Below are 21,676 nucleotides of genomic sequence, written 5' to 3'. Positions count from 1 at the left end.
ATAAGCAAGAAAAAGTTAGTTTGTTGTTTGGCAACAGCCCCCCCAGCAAAAAATTCAGCACTCAGATTTAACTAAAGGGTAGTTTATTTCCCATTAAGACTGCCCCGAGGAAAAAACTAAACACTGGAAACCCCACAGAAGGGCACGTACAATAAATGTGGTGAAGTACAATGTGAACAGCCCCAGGGGTTCAAATAAGGTAGGACCATTAGCTGAACGGAGGAAAAAATCCAACCAAATTAAAACTTTGCTGAATATGCTGCCATTTCTTTTTCAACTACACTGGAAAAAAAGGTCAAATCCAACAAAATCCTTGCATCTCTAACAAGACATTCAGGCCTGACTAAAGAGTTTAACAAGATGGCAACAGGATGACTATAATACAAAACTTTCACTACTATGCTCTGTACACACCTGTTGTCCAAGCCCTCCCCCAAACCCAAGTAAGGATGGTGCCCCCATTATTTGCTTGCTTGCTGAGCCTGCCTGCGAAGGAGGACGTAGATCTTCTCCTTTATCCAGTCTTTGTTGTATGGTTGGTATGTCTGAGTATCAGCACGGTAACTAGAAGGAAAAAGACATAATGTTTGTCTATTCCATAGAACATTTAGTAGAAAGACTTCACCAACAATGAAGTGTCTTCAAGTGTATGAGGCAGAAAGTTGCGTACAGAGCACATGTAATATCAAAGTGAATGATAATTGCCTCTTATCAAAGAGATTTATCCTGCTCCCTGAGAAGTTACCCCACAGATCAGTAAGAACCTGAAACAGAACTAAATACTCCAAAGACTATTAAGAGACTGAGTTTTTGCATTTAAATTCATGAATATAATTAATTACTTATGGGATAAAGCAAACAAAGCAATTTAATATTCTGGAGCTTAGGATTAAAAACTAATAGTTGCACCATGAAACATTATTTAATTGTCTTAATGAGCCAAACATGCAGCTTAACTTCAAGCAAGCGCTTGCATAATTTTTCAAATGTTCCTTTTCTGTTTGGATTTAAAACAAACAATTAATAGAATCACAACTTTTCAAGAGTAAAGGCTAACAGGCAGATGGTAAATGATTCCTGTCAGCTGGCAGCAAATATGAGCTTGCCTCTAACAAACAATGACGCTTCATAAAAAGAAAACTAAAACCAAGAACCCACAGGTTAGTTTTCTTTGCTACCTGGGGGCAGGTGATAAAAGTGGACTACTGGCAAGATTTCTCATCAGTACCAGAGAACTTGGTGGCAGATTCAAGACTATAGAAGGAGTTTTTGTGCATACCAATATACCTGCAATCTTACTGCAGTGTAAGATAAGTTAGTTTTGGGAAATATTGCTGATTTTTATTTATTTATTTTTCTTTCTTTTTCCCAATCTGTTCATAATGTTACATTGCAAGGCCAGATAGAAAGCACTTTACAGATCTCCATGAGCATAAGCCAAGTCTGGTATGTTATGTGCTATGTATGCCACCTGGTGGAAAACCTTAAGTTGAAACAATCTGGTGTGTCGCTAAGTTTGTGATCCTAATAAAGAAAGAAGTCTGTAGTAGAAAATATTTGCTACTTCTTAGAACAAGTAGCTAACTTCAGTTTGTTAAATATACTAAAACAAAGCATGCCTTTCAAAGTGCATCAGCCCAGTAGTGTAACACCAGAAGATCTAACACAGCAGAACAAGGTAACTGCAGAAATTGTAATAGTTCCTCATTTATTTAAATGAAAACTTTGGTAAACAGCATTTGTTCTAAGTCTCTATGAGCAACAGATGTACCATGTGTACATCTAGATGCAAAGGAAAAGAATACAGTGCTCGTCTTCAAGAAGCATTTTCTTTTTTTAAGCTGGAATTAATTGGCAAACACTACTAACTGTGCAGCTGCAGAACATTTGCACTGGGATTTAAGACAACAGTACAGCTGCAGGAATGTCCACACCAGGTATGTAAAGGCTTCAAAAGAAATCCTAGAATTTGAGCATAGCAAGTGAAATATCAATACGTGCATATATGGATCTTTTGGTTGAGTGTGAGACCTGTATCTGTATTCCTGCAGAATTTCTGTGAAATTTGATGCTGCTGTTATCACAAACCATCACTCTGGAACTTGTGGAATGGCAACTAGCCAGGATCTGGACTAATTGATTTAGTTACAAAGTTGGTTACATTCTAAATACTGAAATTAGGCACTTGATTTTATAGCACAAGCAGAATAGGAAGCACTCCCTATCTCCTTTGTTTGCCCACAACTTTAACACACAGATAAGAACCAGAGATTTTGATGTATTCAGAAGAGCACTGAAACCATTAGCTGGGGATATCTGGAGGACTGGCAGGGCCTTCAGTCACTTATTCAGGATTTACTGAAGTTTCCATTTTGCAGCATCTCAATCAAAGTAAACACTTGATTGCAAGTGACTTCTGTAGACTACCACCATACCGATAACAGCCCTAAGCCAAATAAAATTCCTTTACCATTCTGCCTCCTTAACAATTGGATCAACTGCAAACAAAGCAGATCCAGTCCCAATTTAAACAGGTTCTGCTGAGTTTTAATAACATGTGAAGATTTATAAGGACGATTTCTGAATTCTGTAAGCCATTGAAAGAGATGCATACAGCTAAACTTACACAAGACAGCTGAGATCTGCCAAGTCATCAATGAAGTCAAACAACTGGCTGATATCGTATGTAATGGATGGACTGTTGGGATTCATTCTCTTCAAATGCTCTTCATACATTTTACAGACTCCTACAGAGGAAAAAAAGATGATTACACAGTAACACCAGTGCTGGGGAAAGCAAACAGAAAATCCCAAAATAAGAAAAACCAAGCACACTTATTTGCTTGGAGGATTTTTGGGGTTTTTCTGGTGTTTTTTGTTTATCTTCTCCATATATGGAGCCACAGATATCGGGAAAGTTTATATGTGACTACCACAAAAACCAACATTAGTGTAGGCAGATTTTGCGGAGTTGAAATACTGTTGTTCTAGACATTTGCATTTAAACACAATACCATAAAGCCAGGTAAGATGCATGAAAAGAAACGCTATCATCATCTAGAACAAAAAGTATTAAGTTCTGTAGAATTCTACACAATAAGTTCCAAATGGAACCTGAAACTCCTCCTGATGATTTTAACAAAGCAATTGCTCCATTGATTTCTGTTGTACAAGCACCTGAGGAAGAACAACTACTGTTATATAAAGCTGCTCGTGAAAAGGTCATTCTTCATGAAAGCATCAACAAGGATGAGCGAGGTAAGAGTGACAGCACAAGCCTGTATATGAATTTACACAAGCTTTATTTATGCTTGTCTATAAATTATTCAGGTATATTTGAAAGTAATGTAGTACAGTGGGTGTGGTGGTTTTACGTGCTCTTTACTATGTTTTTGTTTTATCTTTCAAGGCTTCTGGAGTTAATTTTTAACATTACAAGAACCTTCATATTTTAAGTTGTAGTATTTTAATCTTCAGGCTGAGTGTCTTAATGTCAGACAGAACTTTGTTTCTGGGAGGTATGCCACCATAGCTTGCAAATAATTTATCAATTACACATATTTTGATATATTATCTCCAGTAGCAATCTTACCTTTACATGGCTAGCACAAAAAATTAGTGAGAGAGCTGGACTCTGATCCTGAAATGAAATGCATTCAGACAGCTCTGTTGCACAGCCCCACCAAGAATATTGCCTACTCTGATGAACTGAACATGGTTCAATCTTGCTAAGCCAAAAAGAGAAACAAAGAATAACTATGTTTAATTTGCTAAAACATTAGTAAATAAAAAAACAAACAAAACATAAGATACTTTTGCAATTTTTTTTCCAAGTTACCTTGGGAAAACAAACAGCAGCTTATTCTCTTACTGAGAAAGCAAGGGAATATGTCAAATGGGAATTGAACAGTTTTAGACTGCAGTGTCTGCACCCACCTTCCATGCACTCATTCACCGATTCATAGTCGGCGTATGTTCGGCCTTCTGGCCTCTTGGTAGGCTGCACAAGTAGAATTGTGTGAGACTGGAAAACAAAACAAGAAAACGACACATTAAATAAAAAATAAATGAAATTTTACAGGTAATGCAAAGTTTTTCATCTGGAGAAGAAGCAATAATTCTATTTCTGGCCATCAGACCATTGCACAAACTGGGCAGCATTCAATAGCTGTTCCCACAGCAAACGCAGAAATATTATTTTCTACCTAAAGATGAAAGCAAGCCAATACAGTTGGTGTACAAAAGCTATCCCACTAGTAGCATTTATTTGCCATAATCCAAATGCAAGCTGTAAGTGTAAATTAAGTATCCTAACAAGAGAGCGAGGATAGAGTCCAAATTAATGTTGTTGTCTAAACACGAGGAGCTATTTTGAATTATTCAGCTGCAAGGTAACACACATTATATAACAAATCCTTGCTTAGTATTTAAGATTGTTTCCTGAGAAACAGATTCGCTGATGTTAACACTTCAGCAATCTACTGAAACTCTAATTATGGCACAGATAACTGCTCCACATGGCAGCCTGCAAACTCTTCCTTCTGCAAGAAAGACTAATGATTGTATAGTCTGTAGCTTGCATTATTTCTCTAATAGTTTTCAGTTGGGTGCAGGAAGTAATTTAAGAAACTGTCTAACATTTCTGAATCGTATGCAGTTTGTGATCTGATTTACAGGTTACATGGCACAAAGTTTACCAGCACACCAGGAAACAGCATTTCTAGCGCTGTTAATTGGATTCAGTGCTTTCAATGCTAATGTATGAGGTGAGTATGCAACCTGTACAATTCATATCGGCATATTAGACACACTGGAAATGTATAACTAAGCACATCACCAGGTTTAAACTGAGCAGCCTCCAGCAGAACAATTCTAACCCATGCTTTGTGCAGATGCCATTTCAGTGCTCAAATGCAACGACAAAGACTTACAAAGAATGTAGTTGGAAACTGTACTAATTTGTATACAGCCATTATTCCCATGCCTGGAATACAGCTTGCAGTTCTTTAAGTTGTGTTTTAGATAAAGTGGCAGAAGGAGGTTTGAAGGAGCCCAGAAAAGAAAGTTACATCCATGTTGATATGTTACTAGCTGCCTTTAAGGCCTGTCCACCTTAACTGGAGCACTGAAATCACTGCTCTGGGCTCACCCCTACTGCAGAATGAACGCATGGTGTCTCGTTTCTTTACAATCTTTCCATTTTTTCCACCTTAAGGGAAAAAAAAAAAGCCATAACGTGGCACGCTTTGCTCCAACAGCCCATCTCCCACCAGAGACGTGCAAAGAAACCATAAGTTCAGAGACCTGTTCTTCCTTCGATTCACGCCATGCCCAGCTGAACACGTGCCCGAGCGACGCAGGATAAAGGGCTTCTAAACCGTGAGGTTTCATATGGCTGTTCTCCTTATGGCCAGGCCGAGCAGCAGCCCGGGCCGGGCACGGATACGGTCGTGCTTTAGGACTAGCGAAGCAAATAGCGCGGATCGGCGCTGCCGCCATCCCCGCTCGCAGCGCTGGGGCGGGGCGAGCAGCAGGGCCCCGCAGCTTCCGCTGGCGCGCAAGGGCCATGGCGGGTGTTCCCGGCCCACCGGAGAAGCACAGCCGGGCAGAACGGCTCCGAGCCGCGGCACCGGGCGCACCGTGCCGCCGTGTGGCCGCTCCCTGATGGCGGCCCGTTCAAGCAGCGGGGCACACAGCCGGCAGCACGTGGCGGGAACACCTCCCGCCCGCCCGCCCCCGGGCTGCGCCGAGAGCCCCGGTGGCGCAGTGGTAGGAATGCCGCCTTGCAACACCGCAGGCCCGGGGTTCGAATCCCCCCTGCGGCACAAGTGGTAGAAGTGCCGCTCTGCTGCACAGGGCTCGAACCCCGGGGGTTGGACTCGGTGATCTCTAAGGTCCCTTCCAACCCGCACAAACCATGATCCTATGATATGATCTGAAGCACCCGCACGGTGCCGGTGCCGCTCAGACCGTAGCTGTGTGCTCACCATGACGCTCCGCTCCGCCGATCAACCGCCGCCTGACAGCCGCCCCACGATCCCCCACAACGCCCCGCGCCCACCGGAAGCGCCGCGCTAACGGCCGACCATAGAGGCACCGGTGCCAGAGCGCGTCCGCGCATGCGTGCCCCGCGCACGGCGGCTCGCTGAGGATGGCGGGAGGGAGGTGGGTGGCCGTGCGCTGGCGGCCATCTTTGGTGAGGGCGCCTCTCTCGCTCGCCTCGTCCGCCATCTTGAAGTAGGGCGGCGGGTGAGGGAGCAGGGCCCCGGAAGGGGAAGCGCGGGGCGGCGGTGCCACTTGGCCGCTGAGCAGGCGTGGGCCCGTGGCGCTGGGTGTGCTCCCCGCGGCCCAGCCCTGCAGGCAGCCGGCCCGCTGCAACCCCTGCCCGCTGCAACCCCTGCCCGCTGCAACCCCTGCCCGTTGCCTCAGCTCAGGGCCGCTCCTATCCCGTATCCCGTATCGCGCTGCTGTCGGCGGCACAGAGGCCCCGGGCCCGCGGGGCTGAGGCTGGGGACAGGCAGCCATGGCCGGGAGCCCCTCGTGGGACCTCGGCGTGTGCACGGGCTGAGGCGTGAGGGCCGAGCTGGGACGGGCGTTGTTGAATTTCAATTGAAGGAAGCGGATAGAGAGCGGCGACATGGATGATTTCCACTCCATCTGCCTGCTGTCCCTGGCCATGCTGGTCGCCTGCTACGTGGCGGGGATTATTCCTCTGGCCGTGAACTTCTCGGAGGTAAGAGGGCTTCACCCAAAGCACCTTGGGCCTTGTGCAGGGCTACAAGTTGCATTAGGAACCGCTGAGGTGGCAGGTTAAGTCACGGTGTGTCTGTGGGCTTCTCAATTCAGAAAACGTTGTCAGGACGTTTTGTTTGGGTTCACGGTTTAGTTTGGACTCTGTGTTGCTGACAAGGCAAACTGTCTCTCCTTGTTCACAGCTCAAGTTGTGTTACTGCCCCGTGTATCTCAGAACTTTCTCTTTGATGGGTGTTGTGGCTGTGCAATGTATTGCTGAAAGGGAGGAAGAGGCTCTATGGAGAATGGAATGAGGGTACGAGCAGTACAGAAGTCAATACACCTGGGTGCATATGAGAGATTATATGTCAAAGTTATTAAAGTTGTAGATTCTGGACCCAACATCCTTTAATGCCGATGTAGGTTTTTTCTAATTATTATTTTTTCCATCATAAAGGTGTGATAGAGTGACAGCTCAGTTGTTCTAAGGCAGTGGGAGCCCTCTAATGAGAGGTTTCCCATTTCTACTGGGATCAGTACTATTTCTGGAGACTAGAATCCACTGAATCACAGAGACTGTTGAACCTGCCCTTTGGTCTTGTGATTACCAGCACAGTGGATGCTTTGGGAGCACTAGAATGAACAGCGTAGAAGGGAAGTCTGTTAATTTTGCTATCAATGTAGCCCACTAAATGTATTGAAATGTCAGAATATACCCTGAAATCTTTGTGTAAGCATTAGTCTGGTTCTGTTCTGCTGCTGCTTTGTTTGATGCTTTGATAGAAATTCCCTTACGTAACTTCAAGACTGCACAGCTGCCTTCTTACCCGTCAGTATTCAGTCTTGCCCTGAAGCATCCAAAGGACTTTGTGCAAATTTGCTGCCTGTTATAGAATCGAGTAATTGTTTGAGTTGGAAGGGACCTTCAGGGGATATCTAACCCAGCTCTCCTGTAATGAACAGGGGTGTCTACAATGAGATCAGGGTGCTCAGAGTGCTGTCCAACCTGATCTTGTCTGCAGGGATGGGGCATCCACCACCTCTGTGGGCAACCTGATCCCATGTGACTTGCTTTCAGAATGGTTGCCATGCTTCTCTCAAGAGCCTCCTGCTTTTTCAGTGTGAACATCACCTCTTTAGGTGAGATTAACCAACGTGTCACTGCAGCAGGGTGAGAGAACAGATGGCGTAATGCAACGTGCTACCAGTGGTTTCCCATCATTTGAATGTTGACCTTTGTTTCCAGGACTTTGGTAGTCAACGTTTGTATGTGGTGACACACGTCTCCCCGTGTGTGTGAGATGATTGTTCTACCACAGATATACGGTAGCCAGTTATTATTATAAGGGTCAAAAGGATCAAAATGTTCACTATTACATTATTCAGTATGTTGTGGGCTATTAAGAAGTGAATAGAAGTGACCTCTGCAAGACTTAACCATTTTCTGCCTTGGATATGTTCACCCTTGAATAAAAATTAGGAGTAGGTCTTGTGCGCCTTCAACTCTACTAATAGGAGAGAGTAAGGGAAGCACCGTCCTGCTTAAAGGTAATACTTGTTTTGTGCTTGCTTGCAGGAGAGATTAAAGTTGGTGACTGTTCTGGGTGCCGGGCTGCTGTGTGGAACTGCCTTGGCTGTCATTGTGCCAGAAGGAGTACATGCACTTTATGAAGACATTTTGGAGGGTAAGAACAAAAACTGTGTCTGTGGATGGCCTTGCTCAAGATAATCCAGGCCATACTTTTAGGACTGACCAGGGTCTGCTTTTAGGGCTTTTAACTTGAGATTGGCAGGGAGTTTCACAGCAAATGCAGCATATAATCACTGCTGTAGGTAAAATGTTGCGTGTTCCTGGTCGTTTGACAGAGGAGCACCATCAAGCTGTGATTCTTGCTGAGCAATTTAGCCATTTGCATGTCTGTTGTATTGTAAAACATAGAATCACAGCGTGTTACAGTAGGTTATGCGTAATGTTTTTTATTATGGAGAAGGTTAAACTTTCACTGAAACGTTGGAGAAGAGATGTAGGGATGCCGCTGGGGGAGGCTGAGATTGTGGGCTATTTGCTCTTGCTTTTTTGTAGGTTAGCTTTCGTGTACAGTAACTTGCGTGCTGTGGTGTAGGATGTCTCTAATGAGCTGTAGCTGTGGCTTTGCTCTCCATTTCATTTTAGTACTAAGTGAAATAGATTTTACTTTAATGATACGACTAGTAGTAAATGCAATTAATATGAACACCCGCATAATTGTGTTCATATCTACATCCAGATGCTTAGAGCTACAATTTTTATAGTATATGCTTCAGGAGGGGAAGGGGGGAGGCATTGGGGATGTCAGTAATTATATCATATATTATCATTGGGTCTAGCAAAAAGAAGAAATGGTTTCCTATCAGAACATTAAAGGGATTTATAGGTAGGGTTGTAAGTATTTTCACTGCTCTGGAATGGAGGCAACTTGTACTGAATGATAGGTAACTCAGGGCCTTGGAATATAGCATGCAATTCAAACATCTGACTTAGCTTTGGGGTATCAGATGTGGAAGTAGATTTACTGTGTCTTTTCTCCCACTGGAAACATTTGAATAGCACTTACAGTGTGTAAAGGGGCTTCCATGCCATGGAAGTACAATTGTTTATTGTAAAAAAGCACACCAAGGAGCATGAAATTCCTGTTCTGCATCACCCAAAGGGCTTTCGTGATGGCTTGTCTCTAGTAGAGTTTGTAGGGGTTTAGAAAGAATATATGATTCAGATGATCATGGAGTCTGAAACTGGGAAATTGAATCTGTGCTCTGTGCTATGCAGCAGTTGGGGACTTAACTGAAAATTCTTTATTCCTCATCTTTGCTTGTACCTTTCTAACAGTGTGTTTCTGGTAGTTGGTAGAAGAAGGAATTCTTCACTTACATCAGCTGGAAACTGAGACCTTTGTTAAAGCAGAAAAATGTATGCTATCCTGGGAAACTGGGCTAAGAAAACCATGAAGCAGTGACTGCTGTGCGTTGTCTGAGAGTGCATGAGGAACACTGAGCAGAGGAGGAAAAAAGTGATGGCCTCACGTTAGTCTGCTGTTTCCTAAGCTGTTTGTTTGCATGCTGCAGGGAAGCATCACCCAGCAAGTGAGATGCAGCATGTGATGGAGTCTGAGAAGGTCGCCGAAATTGCTGTTGTACATGAGTATGGCCATGACCATTCCAGGTTGCACGCATACATTGGTGTTTCACTTGTCCTTGGCTTTGTCTTCATGCTTCTGGTTGACCAGATAGGCAGCTCTCATGTACACTCAACAGATGGTGAGTAAAGAAACCCTTCAGTTACTCTTGCTCATTACTTCATATTAGCAAGGTGCAATTTCATGAATGCTACTGGGATTTAATTTGACCTGTCACAGCCAGATTTTCAGTAGGTGCTGTATGAACTTAGAGCAGGAGCCATTTTAAATGTTTGTGCTGGAAATCTTTTCTGGAATCCAGCAAAATTGATGAGTGTGCTTCATTAATGTAAAATAACTGTGCAAGCACGTATGGGTGCGGAGAGTGATTTTACACTTGAGTTATTGTCTGTTTTGCAGTATAACCCATTTGTTTTTTGGCTTCCCAGAAGGCTTCTGACAAAATCTGTGCTTTGTACATATTGTGACCCTTTTGTGTGTCTCTCATCAGATCAAATAGCAGGAGAATATTGACTGTGGTCTGTGTTAGAGATGCACATTATGAAGAAAGATATTTAAATTTAATGCAGAAATGCAAAAAACTGATAGTTTTAAATGCAACTTTCTAAGCTGTTTATCACTGGTAGAGATGTGTAGCAATATTGAGATTTTTTTCTTCTTCCAGTTTAATTTGTGTATTTATTCTTTTACCTTTGCTTTCTTCACGACCCTTTCAGATCCAGAAGCTGCAAGATCAGGCAATTCCAAAATCACCACAACGCTGGGATTAGTGGTCCATGCTGCAGGTAACACGGGACCTATTGTTAAAGCTCGAGGGTGACTTCCATTGCTATGTAGTTTGTCTTAGGTGTGATAGAAATACTTGTTCTGGTTTTGAAGATGGCGTCTTCAATACCAACGACAAAAAAAATCAACATTCCCCATCAAAACCGACTGAGAAAACACACTCCAATACTCAGAGTTTTTAATGGAATTGCATTCAAGTGCTGTGTTTTCTCTCCTTTATTTTTCCCATCTATAATTTCGTGTGGTGCTTAATTCCTGCCTGTGCAATTCTTTGCTGGCTTCTTTATCTTCTATATTTTAATATATGTTTAAGCATTTGATATGTAGTATGACGCATTGCCAAAATAAACCAAGGACAATCTTGTGAGGAGAAAGGAGTTTATAGAGTAGAGCTTAAATATTTAACTGAAACACATACATGTTGACTTGCAGGGATTGAAAGGGTTGTATATAACCCGTGCTGATGTTGTAGATATTCATTATCTATGTAATTGTAATTGTGCGTAAAGAGGCAGTGGGGAGTGAATGATGTGTGGGGCTATTTGTGTTGATAGAATTTTGAGCAGCAAGGCTTTTCAAATGTTTTCTACTGCCAGCCACTGTGGGGGGAAGCTGAAACTTAGATGAAGGAGTAGTTCAGGAATTCTTATTCTTCTTTCAGCTGATGGTGTTGCATTGGGTGCAGCAGCTTCTACTTCTCAGACCGGTGTCCAGTTGATTGTGTTTGTTGCAATTATGCTGCACAAGGTAAGCCGACATCGAAAACCCATGTATTTTGTTCTTTGAAAGACAAATTAAAACATACAGTTAGTCAAGCTCTGAAGTGTCCTTAATGATGTAATCTGTAAATGAACACATTAGTGATACAACTTCAAGGACCAAAATGCATGACTGTGATATCTGACAGAATAGCAAATAATGGGTGGTAAGTCTGAATGAGAAGAAATTGATACTTGATGCTGCCTACCCTGTCTGCAGTGACAAACAGAACTGTCTCTCAGAAGTGATGAGAGAAGAACAGCTCTTCAAGAAATGTGTCAGCATCACGTTATGTTATTTGAAGCTGCTGTTTTTGATGGTGGTGTCAGCATTTGTGTGCTGCTTGTTTTTCATTTTCCTGCTACATCTACAGAATTACTGCTGTAAGAGATGCGCTCAAAGTTCTGGAGGTTGACCGCAGGAGCATGTGCTGGTGTATTCAAGGAGAGAATGTGGTTTTATGTTCATCACACAGGTTTTAGGGTTGTTTTTTGTTTGTTTGTTTTGCCTCTATTGCCCAGAAAATGGAAAGGATATTTATGTAATGAAAGGTTTTGCAGTTTGCAGTGTTAAGTCTTCTGAGCCTGCTTAATATTGGAAAACTAAAGAAAGCTTCTGGTTAACCTCTGTTATTGAAGCAGCTTTAAAATCATTCACATCTGCAGGAAAAAACTCATAAACAGTTTCTCATGGGAAAATGATGTTTAAAAGAAGAGCTTTCTTAGTGTTTATGCAAGAATGTATGTTGACTGTGTAGGTTCCAGATGTGTGCTGATGTGCCTGACTTAGAGCAGCACATACACATACTACAGTACTTAGTCATGCATTCAACTAAAGTCTTGCTTGTGCAACTGTCCAAAATGTTAGGAAATTCTGATCTAGAATGTCTTTCGTTCACTGTTCCTGCAGTAAACGGTTCTTTATGCAACCCACTTCAGAGGCAGTGCTAACAGTGTTGCATCTTCCTGTGAGTCTTACTTTGTGGCTAGTGTCAAGTGAAATTTTGCTTTAGTTATTCTTAACATTCAAAGTCTCTGTCTTTTTAAATTGTTCATTTGCACAGTTTTGGAAGAAGGTTTATCCCATGAAATCTATCAGTAAATAGTTGGTATTAAATGGGTATATGTTTTGTGGCCTTGTGTGTTACTACCCCAAAAGAGATGAGTAATAACACAGAGCTAGAACATCAGTTTCCTAAGAGGGGAGAGCATTTTGTAGCTCACATCTCCTGTTTCCTTTTCTCTGAAGAATTAAATAGATCTGTGGCTTTTGTTATAGTTTTCATTCATTGGTGTTGTAGTAAACAGGTTGTGGGCTGTAGCTTATTTGAATGATAGGCAGAATATGGGTTTCCATTACAACAAACATTCTTAAGAAGGGGTGTTATGTAGAATTCCGTTAATTGGACTTAACTGAAAATATACATTCTTTCCCTGAATTTCTTCCAATTCAGTGCATTTAAGTGGAGTAAGTCATACTTCAGTGCATTTAGGTGGAGTAAGTTCTCTTATTGTCTTTCAGGTTACTTTAGAAGGGGTTGTATTACTGGTGTGTAATTGTTTTGTTCTGTTTCTGCAGGCACCAGCTGCCTTTGGCCTGGTTTCCTTCCTGATGCATGCTGGGCTGGAACGGAATCGAATTAGAAAACACTTGCTGGTCTTTGCATTGGCAGCACCTGTTATGTCCATGGTGACATACTTAGGGCTAAGTAAGGTAGGTCTGTGATTCTGTTCTGCCTGAAATGTGGATTAGTGGTCAAGTTGGGAAATGAACCTCAAATAAAGTTCATGAAACACAATTCTGAATTGCCTGAAAAACTCAGCGGGAGCAGTATTCTTTATTTTTAATAGATAAAATGGTAGCAATGTAAGTATGGGAAACAAGCAAACAAAAAACAATGGCATTCAATCAGAACCAAATATACAGTTCCTATATGTAGTTTGTTGGGTTTTTTTAGAAGACTGATTTCTGTCTTTTTTTTTTTTTCCTTTCTGCCTGTTGTGCTTAACAGCTCAATGTATATAATCATATAACACATGAAATACTGAGAGAATGGTTGGGGCTTAAATCTGGCAATTCTTGCTCTCACCACCTGCAGATATTGAAAGGGTAACATGTTATTGAACACTGTTTAGAAGGAGAGTCAGTCTGGCGTTACTCAGTTTATGGTTTTGCAGTCTGAACCTTATATTTTTCATAACACACTTTGTCCCTCATCAACGTCAGAATTCCAGTTGCCACATGTGAGGTGCAAGACACTAAGCAACACTTTAATTCACTCACAGCGATAACAGCTTAAAGTTGATAAAAATCCTACTGTGTCTGAACCTTTATAGGATTTCTTTATTATTGATTGAAGAACTTCTGCATATCCTGATTTTTTTTCTCTTTGTGCTTTCATTTCAATTCCACAGAGCAGCAAAGAGGCCCTTTCAGAAGTCAATGCCACCGGAGTGGCTATGCTTTTTTCTGCTGGGACCTTTCTTTACGTTGCCACAGTTCATGTTCTCCCAGAAGTAGGAGGAATCGCGCATAGCCACAGACCTGAATCAACAGGAGGAAAAGGACTCAACCGTCTGGAGGTGGCAGCCCTGGTTTTAGGATGCCTTATTCCTCTAGTTTTGTCCATTGGACACCATCACTAAAAGCTCAAATTTCACCGGTCTTCTCCTTGATCTGACATGAGCAGTAAATGTCAGCTGCTCCCTTTCTCATTGTCTGTCTTATCCATCATCCATCCCATCTACTTTATGGAGTTCAGAGGGAACCTTGATTGCAAAATGAGGAATACTTGGAAAATTTTTAGTATAGCAAAAGGTACTTTGGCAGCCGGACATAAATTCTGTGAAACTTTTCTGAAGACATTTGCTATTTTAGTTGTTACTTATGGCCCTATTCTCAGGGAAGATGGAATTTGGAGTTTAAGAAAGGTGAGTGGGGAAGAACGTAGTGACTCATCGTGAAATTGGAATCACCAAAGCATCCTGCAATTGAGCTTTCACAGCTGAGAAGATTAACAAAGAACGGCTGCCTTTTGAGAGATTGAAGTCTTACTAATGAAGAAGGGGACTCTCCCCCCACTGAATCCATGTCGTCTTGACAATGCAAATTCTTGTAGCAAAAGTTCTTGTAATGTTCATCATTAATTGTATTACAGGAGTGGGCTACACTCAGAGCTCTGGATAACGGTGCTGTTGTAACAGGTGTCATTGATAGGAAAGAAGTGCTATAGAAGTGTAATGTTAGAGTAGGAAATCAACAGGCTACGAAAAAAACAAATTTTTCAGTGTATTCAATTGATTAGGATAAAAAATAGAAGCAAGGAGAGCGTCACTTTGATTGTTCGTACAGTTGTTAATAAGTTTGAAACAGGCAATATTTTCTTCTGCCATGTAAAGTATAGGCACCAAAAACGTTAGCAGGTATTAGGAATTTGGTTCTGTGATTACACTCCTGCTACTTGTGAGAGAGATCCATGTTGTCCTTTGAAATCCAGCTCTTCTGGACTCTGAGGAGTAGAAATCTGATGGAAATAACCGATGAGGGACCACAGAACTTTACCGGCTCACTTTCAAGAGTCTGAACCACTGACATCAGTGGGGGCATGTGTTGTTTTCTTTTTGTTGTTGTTTTTCTCCATTAAATAAAATATACTAAGGCTAACATAATAAGATCTATAGGTAAATATGTTACGATAGAGCGCAAAGTGTTTCTGAAGCAGTTCTAAACAAACAAAAAGAACAACCAGACAAGCAAAACCTGGTGGGTTTTCAGTGGCCCTGTTTGGCATTTTGCTTTTCCTTTGGGAATCTCACATTCACCTCTTACTGATGCTCATTAGTCTGGTGAAACTACTCGAGGACTTCTTGCCAACTGCTGATGCCTCTCAGTGCAAATGGGTGCTAAAAGATCATCCCTTTCCAAGGCACAGCATTTTTGGTTTGTTTTTGTCAGGCACCTTTTATCTTATGCAAATTATATTCTTCAATAACTGTAGTGCGTTGAAAAGTCAGGAATGCACGATGTGCACAGACTCGATGCTTTAGGGGCGAACTTTTTAATGCTGTACCCTTTTTAAGCTGTATTTTTCTGCACTTTTTAAAGATAACATTGCCAAATAGTTTTTTTTTATATGGATTTTCAAGGCTTGAAATATTTCTCCTGAAGTGCTTATTGTTTCAGTTTGAATGGCCGTGTCTCTTTCATGCCATTTATTACTTATACTACACAGGCCATCGTGCCTCTGAACTTATGTTTTGTCATTTTCCTAATTGTCTACCAGGTCAGTAATGATAATGTCCTGGCTCTTGGCGTAGTGGTTGCTCTGTCTGTTGGCTTTGTAACAACCTAAGTGTGTTTGTACCTGGTGATTATCTCTTTGAGTACTTTATTCATTTGTGTGTTTTGCAGGGGGTTAATTGGAAAATAGTTGCAAAATAAGTAGAACTTACCTTCTTCCACAAGACATTATTCTTTAGATAGACTTGACTTATCAGGCCTGAACAAGCATTTCTGACATTAGACCTTCAAAAGTTAATTTTTTGCTGATTTACAACTGTGAAATTAGTGGTGTGGATGAAGTCTTGAAGCATTTTTTACAACATACATATAGTCAGATAGTGACTTACAAGTAAGTTACCTGTTAAAAAGTTCAGTGACAGGCTGCTGCGTATGATGTGAATGGTAACACAGGGATATTTACACCAGAATTCCCAGTGTTTTTCCTTATTTCCCCTTCATTACCTTCTTCCTTTATGATCTCACTATTTTACCTTACTCAGTTCTTCCACATAACCAAACTGTTTCCAGAAGCTGGAGAGCTTCAAGATCTGTAACAAATCAGAGTCAGTGAGTCATGGACTATTGGCCAGGGTATAGCAGTAGGTGAGAGATATCATATTAAAACACCAATGACTTAAATTGGCACAAAGAAGTCCGATAACATAGTTTTCAGTTTGGCCCTTGAGTGACCATCATGATTGTTTTCATATCTGTTTAGAAGCAGTAAATATTTTCTTTTTGTTGCCTCTGTTGTTTCTTGTGTTGAACTGTTATGTCTGATAACAGCTGAAGCTGCGGTGACTGAGGAAACTTCTGGTTATGTCATAGGGAGAATATAAGATCATAAATGACTGAACCTTTTCAAGCTGTTCCACATAGACGATTATTTTCTTGCAGCAGAGTATTTTAATGAGTTAATGAAGTACCGTATTTTATCATTTCCCCATTCTTACCTATCTTCCCATCTGTCACAGTAAATCAGTACTGCACGTAGTCAAGGCCATCTGGTATCATTTTCTACTCCTCAGGGGACCTCGGTGCAAGCAAATTCCTGTTCACTCTCTCTGTAACGGCCATGTCTGCTTGTGTTTCCACTATGAGGTAGGTGGCAGTAGGTCTAGCAGATAGCACTAACCAAGTGCCAGGCATTTCCCCCCTTTTACCTGTAAATCCCTCCAGGAAATTGATCATCTTCTCATTAACCGGCTTTGGGGTTGTTTTTTCTGTGTGTGTGTTTTTTGTTTTCCCAGTTAATGATTTCTTAATGGGCAGTAGAAAGTGAAGGTAAAGCTGTGCTTCTCTTCATCTCAGTGCATTCAGGTACTTTCCATACTGTTGTAATTATTCTGTTGTTCACGGTATTTAAAAAAAGGGAAATAGGTTTTTCAGCACCTGATGGTGGGTGCTGAAGCTGATCTGTCATCAGCTTGTGTGAGGGTGTCACACCAAGACAGGAGCTTTTGCTAATGATTCCCTGTGATGTCAAATGGCCAGGAGCTGAATGCGAAAACCTGCTGTTAATTCTGACTTCAAAGAACCATTTCCAGCTGGATTGTGTTAGAAAAAGTTTAAGGAGACCCAGGAAAACTACCGTGTTTATCCAGGAGCTGGTTCAGAGCCTTCTTTTGACAGTAGCAGAGGTGTCGGTGTGGTTAGCAGCTTCATGCAGAGTAACAGATGCTGTGGAATTAATGCAGCTGCTGCTCTTCCTGTTCTGTGCTGTTTGCTGTGGGACTTCGGGGGTGGAGGACATGATTATTATGGGGTGGGAGGAGAAGTGGTTGTGTTGTGGTGGGAAGGTTGGAGTTTCAGGTTCCTGTTCACTTCAGACTTCTTTAAAAAATAGAAATCAATCATTTTTTTCTCTAATTTCCTTCCATCTCTTAGCAGCCTTGGCTTTCCAGGGCAGAACATGGCGTGCTCATTTACCTGACTCCTTGTATGGAACTGTAATTTTAATGTCTCATTTTTCCAACCATTTGTACACAAAATCATTCCATGAATGGCTGCCTTATAATTTTTCCACTTTAATTGTGAATGGTTATAAAATAATGTTGCGGTTTTCAATTTGTTTTATTATATTAAATTTTTACTAGGTGCAGTGCTTCGGAGTTGGCTTTTTCATTTACTATAAGCGGGCTTTTGTGACAGCTCCTGCAAAGAGAAATGACGGTCTTAAATGGGATGCGAGCATTGCAGACGATGCCATTTATTTTCTGTGTAATTGTGTTTGCAGCTTCCCTTCGTAATACGTGAGCACCGCTTGGAAATCAGAAGCGTGAAACTGCATGTTGGGAGGCAGTCTGGCATGTCAGGTTAGACATGGAGTGAATGATTTCAGAGCCATAAATACAGACATAATTTGACAGCTCTGCTTAAGAGGGGCATTTGACAACTTCTGTCTCCCACAGAGTGCTTAGGGGTTGGCGTTGCTCTGAAGCTCTCAAGGTTGCCTTGACTTGGTATATAGGTAGTCTTGTGTCTGTACTCTCCAGCTGCCCTGTAAGCAGGACTGGCTTTTAGACATCCAATTGCAGAGGAGGGAGGAATGGCAGTGTCAGGGAATGAGGGAAGTATTTATTCCAAAAGCAGAGTCTTCACACATCCACTCAAGCAGTACCCTTGATAGAGAGGATTTAGTACTTCTTCAACAGCAAAAGGACTTTTTTCTTTCTCCTGTGGTTGCTGTCTATAGGTTTAGTATCTATGGGTTTAGTATCTATAGGTTTAGTGACAATCCCATGACTAACAGTTGCCGTGGTTGAGCTGCATGTCCCTTGAGCAATAAGCAGCATCTCAGCTGATATTCTGCTGTTATTCTGGTAGCTCATAGGATTGTGGTTAGGAAAGAAGTGTCATCTCTTTACGTTGGCTTCATTTGCAAGACAAGATACTTTCAGTGTATTTAATAAAACTGTTTTTCTGAGTAATAGGATACAACCTCTGCACTCTTGTGAAGCCCTGAGGAAGGAGGAAGTGCTTTGGGTGCATTTATGTGACAAAAGTTGCCATAGAAAGCTTCATTTCCATCGGCATTTCAATGCGACTCATTAAGGGTGAGTACTGCGGCAAGGAGGTGATGAGCTGACATTTATTTATTGCTTACAAATTGAACCGTTCTGCTGATGCATGCAAGCCTTAATCAGGTGTTCCTCCAGGCAGAGCTGCACAGCACTCTCCCTTCTTGCCACAGTGTTTTTGCCTCTTGCCTGAGGTGTGTAGATGCCAGCGAGCCCTTACAGTGAATTTTGGATTAAGGAAACCTTGTCTGGCTGTCCTTGCAGATGTGCTCTGCCCTTGCAGTGTGGAAGACCAGGGAGGAGAAACTCAGGGCGGAGGCTGCAGTGGATTAGAGCTGGGGGAACAGCACATTGAGTAAGTGGGGACATGAAGAGCAATAGCACTTCAGTTCCTTCAGTTCCCACTCGTGATTGAAGCCCTGGTTGGAAGTGTTCCTTTTTCATATCCCATGGGATGCAATATCCCCAGAATGTAGCACCATACCAGACACTGAAGAAAATCTACTCTTTCCCAGCAGGCCAGCAGTCAAAGCTGGGGATGTGAAAGTGTGCTGGGGCTGCTGTCTCTTATCTAGGCCATCAGCAGTGACATTTATTCAGGACCGGGTATCTGTAACTGCTCCAATGCCAAAGGCAGCACATGGCCTCGAGGCAGGCAGCTGTTTCTTCTGCTTAAGGTGCTTTGCAAGTGCTCCCCAAGCTGCCAGTCTCCGTGTAAAGCTGCGGAGCATCCTGTGGCACATCACTGGTTCCTGAACTGCATGCCTGCAGGGCGTCACTTCTGAGTAACAGCTGATGGTTGGTGATTACAGCATCGATGTCAATGCACGTGGGGTGCAACAAGCTACAACTGGAGCAGATGTCTCACAGCACGTATTGATTATATGAAACCCCAAAGCTTCAGCTGCAATTCCAGGGGCAAAGCTGGTGGTTCTGCCACCGTGTGGTGTTAATAGAGGTGGTCCCAGGGAAGAACAATGTGATGACAATGTGCAATCATGTGGGTATTAAGGAGGTTTAAGTGTTTTTGGAGCTGTGCTGGGTGGGACGGGGGGGGGGGGGGGGGGGGGGGGGGAAGGTGGATCTCAGGGGTGAACAAGGGCTTTGGGAACTGGAGCTGCATGCTGTGTTCCTGCACCTGTGCTGTGGCCCAGAACCAGCTGGAGCCTGGAGGTGGGGGGGAGGTAGGCAGGGCAGAGACTGTACTCGCAGCATGTAGAGGCTGAAGCACAGAGCAGACAGCATTGTGATCCTCAGCCCTCCATCAGTGACGGCCCTTTAAGGATGAGCACGGACACTGCCCAGCACAGACCCAGCAGCCACGTGAGTGTCCTGGGTGGGCAGAGCCGGGCTAGCACAAAACCCAAAGTGGGCAGATGGAGGCAGGCTGAGCTCGCTGGCTCCTGCTGCTCTGCTCCCTTGCCCTTGGGTGGATGAAGACCTGCCTCCAGGTAGAAGAACCGGGGGATATGTGTGAGAGATGCTCTGCAGCCAAGTGTTCATCTCGCCCTGATTGCTGCCTGGGCTGCTGCAATGCTGAGTGCAATAACATTCCTGGCTGGCTCTTGCGCGGAGGCCCTTATGCTTATATTATGACCTTCTGCCTGCTGAGCGCTCTCTGCCTCCTGTACGCCTGATTTCAGCCTCTCTTTGTTTGTTTTTTTTTATTTAATTATTTTTTATTTATTTATCAATTTCTTGGTCTGGGATTTGCTCTGTTATTAATGCATCAGGAAGCCATACGCAATGAAGAAGCTCCATTGTCTGTGCATCAGAGAGGGAATTATTGACTGAGTGCTGAGCAGCCACGTTATTGATTCTGCCCATAGCCCAGCCTGTCTGCTCCTCGGGCTGACTGTGTCCTTCTGGCTCGCTGCGTTTAATCAGATTCTCTGAGCCGCTGAGTGGAGGGGGAGAGCTGGAACCAAACCCATCTATCATGTTCACTTCCAAATCCAGCTCCGTGTCCCCTTCTCCATCCATGGAGCAGGCAGATTCGGACGCTCTGGACATCAGCACCAAAGTGCAGCTGTACGGAGTGCTGTGGAAGAGACCCTTTGGGAGGCAGTCGGCCAAGTGGTCCAGGAGGTGAGCTGCAGTTGCTGGGGTGGGACGCGGGGCTGGGGTGTCAGCTGAGCTCTCAAACTCTTGTTGAATGCCGCAGAGACGAGGGGTGAAGCTTCAGGCAGAGCCTCCCTGCTGCCTTGAGCCTGCTTCACACAGGTCTGCTTTCCTCTTTACTTCCCCGTGCCCTATGCTATGGGCACTGCAGAATAGAAATAGGGTCTTGTTTCTCCCCCAAGATCCCTGGGTGCAAGACGGCTGGGTTGTACTGTCTCTGCATGTTGGAACATAACATGCTCCTGTACACAACTCTGGTGGCTCCTGGGAGGTATGTGATATGATGGACTAATCCTTCCAGCGTTCTTGGGATGCAGATCAGTGTCAGTCCTGATGGATGTAACTGGCAAGCTGTTCAGTTACAAGACCTGCAGCCAAAAAGCTCAGTGTGCTCCCCCTACTACTGACAGAGATTTCCTAACCCAAGATCAGTCGTCACAGTCTTTAAAAGAAGGTAACTACTTACCTTGCTTCAGTACTTTGATATCTCCAATGAAACTGTGCCAGAAAATCAAAGTATTGTTTTCCTTTTCCCCTACCTTTCCCTTGGTAGGAGGCCCAAGTGAATCATTAACAAAAGCCCACAGGAACCTATGTTGTCTCTGGGTCTGGAAAGTGGCACAGCTCTCATGGCGCTTCAATCTAAACCTGCCAAGATGGCTTGGCCCAATAGGTGGTTAAACGTTGCTTGGGAAGTGTTGTGCTTGTGGCCATCTGTGAGATGTGTGCAGGTTTTATGCTGTGCTTGCTGTCCTGAAAGCAATGGCCTGTTTTCTTTTTGCCAGAGGGCTTGTGCTGGTGCTC

The 21,676-nt window shown here is 43.1% G+C and overlaps 3 protein-coding genes across 10 annotated transcripts in view; 2 read left to right on the top strand and 1 right to left on the bottom strand.

The window, feature by feature from the left end:
- Window positions 1-66: 66 nt before the first annotated feature.
- On the bottom strand, window positions 67-6,678 carry LOC107314913 (ERH mRNA splicing and mitosis factor). Of its 5 annotated transcripts, none has more exons than XM_085548995.1 (5): window positions 5,988-6,678; window positions 3,839-4,024; window positions 3,593-3,728; window positions 2,627-2,747; window positions 67-564 (listed from the first exon to the last, which is right to left on the bottom strand). In XM_085548995.1, exons 1-2 carry the CDS (start codon window positions 6,676-6,678, stop codon window positions 3,960-3,962), a joined length of 756 nt encoding a protein of 251 aa, XP_085405121.1. In that variant the 3' UTR covers window positions 67-564; window positions 2,627-2,747; window positions 3,593-3,728; window positions 3,839-3,959. The 5 variants fall into 5 exon arrangements, with proteins under 5 accessions (XP_085405121.1, XP_085405119.1, XP_085405120.1 ...); XM_085548993.1 differs by having other exon boundaries at window positions 3,937-4,024; XM_085548994.1 differs by having other exon boundaries at window positions 3,593-3,724; window positions 3,937-4,024.
- Window positions 6,282-17,832, top strand: SLC39A9 (solute carrier family 39 member 9). Its single transcript, XM_015864734.3, has 7 exons — window positions 6,282-6,733; window positions 8,309-8,417; window positions 9,835-10,026; window positions 10,622-10,690; window positions 11,353-11,438; window positions 13,029-13,163; window positions 13,865-17,832. Exons 1-7 carry the CDS (start codon window positions 6,638-6,640, stop codon window positions 14,093-14,095), a joined length of 918 nt encoding a protein of 305 aa, XP_015720220.1. The 5' UTR covers window positions 6,282-6,637; the 3' UTR covers window positions 14,096-17,832.
- The window catches only part of PLEKHD1 (pleckstrin homology and coiled-coil domain containing D1), a 19,584-nt gene continuing 15,369 nt past the window's right edge, over window positions 17,462-21,676 (top strand). For 3 of the 4 annotated variants that reach the window (XR_014946627.1, XR_014946628.1, XM_015864732.3), the window contains exon 1: window positions 19,851-20,839. Coding sequence is in view for 2 of the 4 variants with exons in the window: in XM_015864732.3 (XP_015720218.2) it covers window positions 20,691-20,839 (149 nt within the window). In the remaining 2 variants the exon portion in view is untranslated. Of the gene's footprint in view, window positions 18,047-18,664; window positions 18,788-19,850; window positions 20,840-21,676 lie in introns of those variants that run through there. The other variant, XM_015864730.3, reaches the window with a different exon arrangement.

This window comes from Coturnix japonica, chromosome 5 (genome assembly GCF_054131305.1).
Source record: "Coturnix japonica strain WE chromosome 5, WE-NBRP24, whole genome shotgun sequence".
Taxonomy (NCBI): Eukaryota; Metazoa; Chordata; class Aves; order Galliformes; family Phasianidae; genus Coturnix; species Coturnix japonica.
Note: the sequence above shows the minus strand (reverse complement) of the source record. Positions and strands in the feature narration are given on the sequence as shown.

Excerpts from the sequence above, each read along its gene's own strand:
- SLC39A9 (XM_015864734.3), top strand. The coding sequence starts at position 6,638 with ATGGATGATTTCCACTCCATCTGCCTGCTGTCCCTGGCCATGCTGGTC. Across the intron at positions 10,027-10,621 it reads TCATGTACACTCAACAGATG|ATCCAGAAGCTGCAAGATCA; the intron begins GTGAGTAAAGAA and ends CGACCCTTTCAG. Across the intron at positions 10,691-11,352 it reads ATTAGTGGTCCATGCTGCAG|CTGATGGTGTTGCATTGGGT; the intron begins GTAACACGGGAC and ends TTCTTCTTTCAG.
- LOC107314913 (XM_085548995.1), bottom strand. The coding sequence starts at position 6,678 with ATGGCCAGGGACAGCAGGCAGATGGAGTGGAAATCATCCATGTCGCCG. Across the intron at positions 4,025-5,987 it reads CGGCGGAGCGGAGCGTCATG|TCTCACACAATTCTACTTGT; the intron begins GTGAGCACACAG and ends TTTGTTTTCCAG.